The sequence below is a fragment of the Epinephelus lanceolatus genome, chromosome 21 (genome assembly GCF_041903045.1).
Source record: "Epinephelus lanceolatus isolate andai-2023 chromosome 21, ASM4190304v1, whole genome shotgun sequence".
Taxonomy (NCBI): domain Eukaryota; kingdom Metazoa; phylum Chordata; class Actinopteri; order Perciformes; family Serranidae; genus Epinephelus; species Epinephelus lanceolatus.
In genome coordinates, this window is record NC_135754.1 from 26927306 (window position 1) to 26930168 (window position 2863).

At 45.7% G+C, this 2863-nt stretch overlaps 1 protein-coding gene across 1 annotated transcript; it reads left to right on the plus strand.

Moving 5' to 3' along the window:
- The first annotated feature begins 233 nt into the window (after positions 1–233).
- On the plus strand, positions 234–2022 carry foxi1 (forkhead box i1). Its single transcript, XM_033612164.2, has 2 exons — positions 234–869; positions 1027–2022. Exons 1-2 carry the CDS (start codon positions 272–274, stop codon positions 1560–1562), a joined length of 1134 nt encoding a protein of 377 aa, XP_033468055.1. The 5' UTR covers positions 234–271; the 3' UTR covers positions 1563–2022.
- Positions 2023–2863: the final 841 nt, after the last annotated feature.

Genomic DNA, 2863 nt, shown 5'->3' on the forward strand with positions numbered 1-2863 from the left:
CCTTAATGGAGATATATCGTAATATAACATGAAGCTCAGCTCTGCAGTTAAAGGCAGTATCGGTGCTCATTGATATGGAGATTTGGGTCAGTACAGCTGGGCTGTAGCAGGACAGAGAAGAGGGGTGTGACCATCCCAAAAGTTTTCAATGGGCTACCTGTAGAGACTCTGTGCTCCGCGCATAAATACTCCTCCCTCTGAGGCTGAGTTCAGTCCTGAGGGAGAGACGCACAGACGAAATTAGGTTTTGGGAATCTGGTTGGGGCGGATTATGAACACTTTTGGACACCAACCACCAAACCAGCAGACCAGCCCTATTCAGCACCACAGCGCGCAGGAGCTCCTGGACATGGCAGTGTACTGCGATAACTACGGTGTGTACCAACAGAACCTGCACCACCATCACCCTCAGAGGCCGCCGACGCACCCGTCCGGCTACGGCCTCGGAGAGTACACCTCCCCGTCCACGAACCCGTACCTGTGGCTGAACGGACCCAGCATCAACTCCTCTCCGTATCTGCCTGGGAACAACGGCACGTCCTACATTCAGTCTGGATACGGGTCGAACCAGAGGCAGTTCTTGCCGCCTCCAACTGGGTTTGGTGGAGCAGATCTGGGCTGGCTGTCCATATCCAGCCAGCAGGAACTCTTCAAGATGGTCAGACCACCTTACTCCTACTCAGCGCTGATTGCCATGGCCATACAGAATGCCCAAGACAAAAAGTTGACTCTGAGTCAGATCTATCAGTATGTGGCTGACAACTTCCCTTTCTACAAGAAGAGCAAAGCTGGATGGCAGAATTCAATCCGACACAACTTGTCACTGAATGACTGCTTCAAGAAAGTGGCACGGGATGAGGATGACCCCGGTGAGTCAAATTAAATATTCTGTGTAAGATATTTTTAATTAAACTCCAATTCGACCTCTTGAAATTGATTTTAAAACAAGTTAAACTCAGTTGGTTGTTTCGATTTGTGCAGGTCAAAAGTTTGACACCTATATTTAACCCTCTTTTTCTTATCCAGGTAAGGGGAACTACTGGACACTGGACCCCAACTGTGAGAAGATGTTCGACAACGGGAACTTCAGGCGCAAGAGAAAAAGGAGGTCTGACATTACCGGAGCTGACAGCACCGCTCTCCCCGTCAAGTCAGAAGACGGCCCGCACAAGCTCTCCGACACCGCCAGCCTCCTGAGCTCCTCCCCGCCCAGCCTGCACGGATCCCCGGCCTCCACCGAGCCCAAGTCGTCCCCGCCTCCCTCCGCGGAGCACAGCCCGTGTTACAGCAACTTCGTGTCCAGCGTGAGCTCGCTGCTGGCGGGCAGCGAGGGCTCCCGGGGCGGCGGTGGTGGTGGGGAACGGGACTACGGCTCCGGGCATCTGGGTGGACTGTCCCAGAGCAGAGAGGGCATGTCAGGACTGGGCTCCTACTCGCCCAATTTAATCTCTCCTCTGAACTCTGACAACAACAGAATGAACTACTACACATCAGTACAGAGCCTCTCCAACCATTTTAGTGTTAATAACCTCATATACAGCCGGGAAGGAACAGAGGTGTAGCCTCACTGCTTGTCTCACTGTTAGCCTACTCTCACTACTTTTTACTCATGTTCTGGTTCAGTAGGCCTCACTGTAAAAATAGCACTGGAGATAAACTGGTATTTTTTATCACAACCATCCTTCCAAACTGGGGAAATATATTTTCATGTAGTATTTATGGTTACCTCTCCAGTATCCATACAAGTAAAACAAACATTTTTATGTGTGAAAAAAAAAATAATAATTTCACAAACCAGCCCACGGAATATATTCTTGAACTGATGGATGCTTTTACTTATTTTTATTTTTTATTTTTTATTATTGTAGCTGCTCCTTTGGGCCGGCTCCCTGTCTCATTAAAGAAGACACATGTACAGAAATTATTTTTCATAAGAAGATATGACGTGTATTTTAGACTTTGTTGTGTGTTTTATTTAAACTCACGTTGATGTTTGAATAAAAGTCATTTATTTTAACTCCAGGCCTGTGTGTCTGTTTCCTTCTTACTGTGAGAAATACCTGCGTAACACACACTGATATCTACTATAATTGCTATTTATAAGACCTACTTTCCTTTACATACTTGGGTCTTGACTATGAAGATAATTTGGAGTATTTTTGTTATTTTCCTGATAAAAATAACCCTTTATTCCCATGATATTCCTATTTATAGGGTGGGTTAATAGTGGTGATTCTGTTGTCATCACTGAATTATATTTCTGTAATTTGTTACTCAGATAAAGCACAACAGAGCCCACTTTTTTGTGGATTTTCAAAATAAATCTTCCATTTCTAATATTCAAGGGACCCTGCTGTGCTTTCTGTCTCTCAGTCAGGCCAAAAAAGGCAACTTCTGATTAATTTCTTAAACGTTTTACCCCCAAAAAGTGGTAAATAAACCAGTTAAAGTGCCCAAGAGCCTGTCAGGAAATCTGAAGTCAAGTGGCTGTAAGCAGTAAAGTGTGTAAGACAGAGACATTTTCCGCTTGTCACTTCTAATAGCCCCGTTTCATCAAGCAATCAGACCTTTAACTTACTTCCACGAGGTTCAGAAGTTCAGCTTTTTGTCTGGGGCTGGATTTGACTCAGCCTGCGCCTGTTTGATGTTAACCTGTTTGCTGAATATATTCCACCTGTCTCCATCTATTCCCAAAGTCTTGTCACGCAAAACGCTGGCTGCCCCGTGTGTGTGTGTGTGTGTGTGTCAGTGTGAACCCTGTTAATGGGATTTGTGTGTTTTTTTGTTTTTGTTTTTTTGTATTGGGGGGGACCACTGTTGGAAGAGCATCCGCTGAACAATTGACGAGAGAGTTCAACGGCAT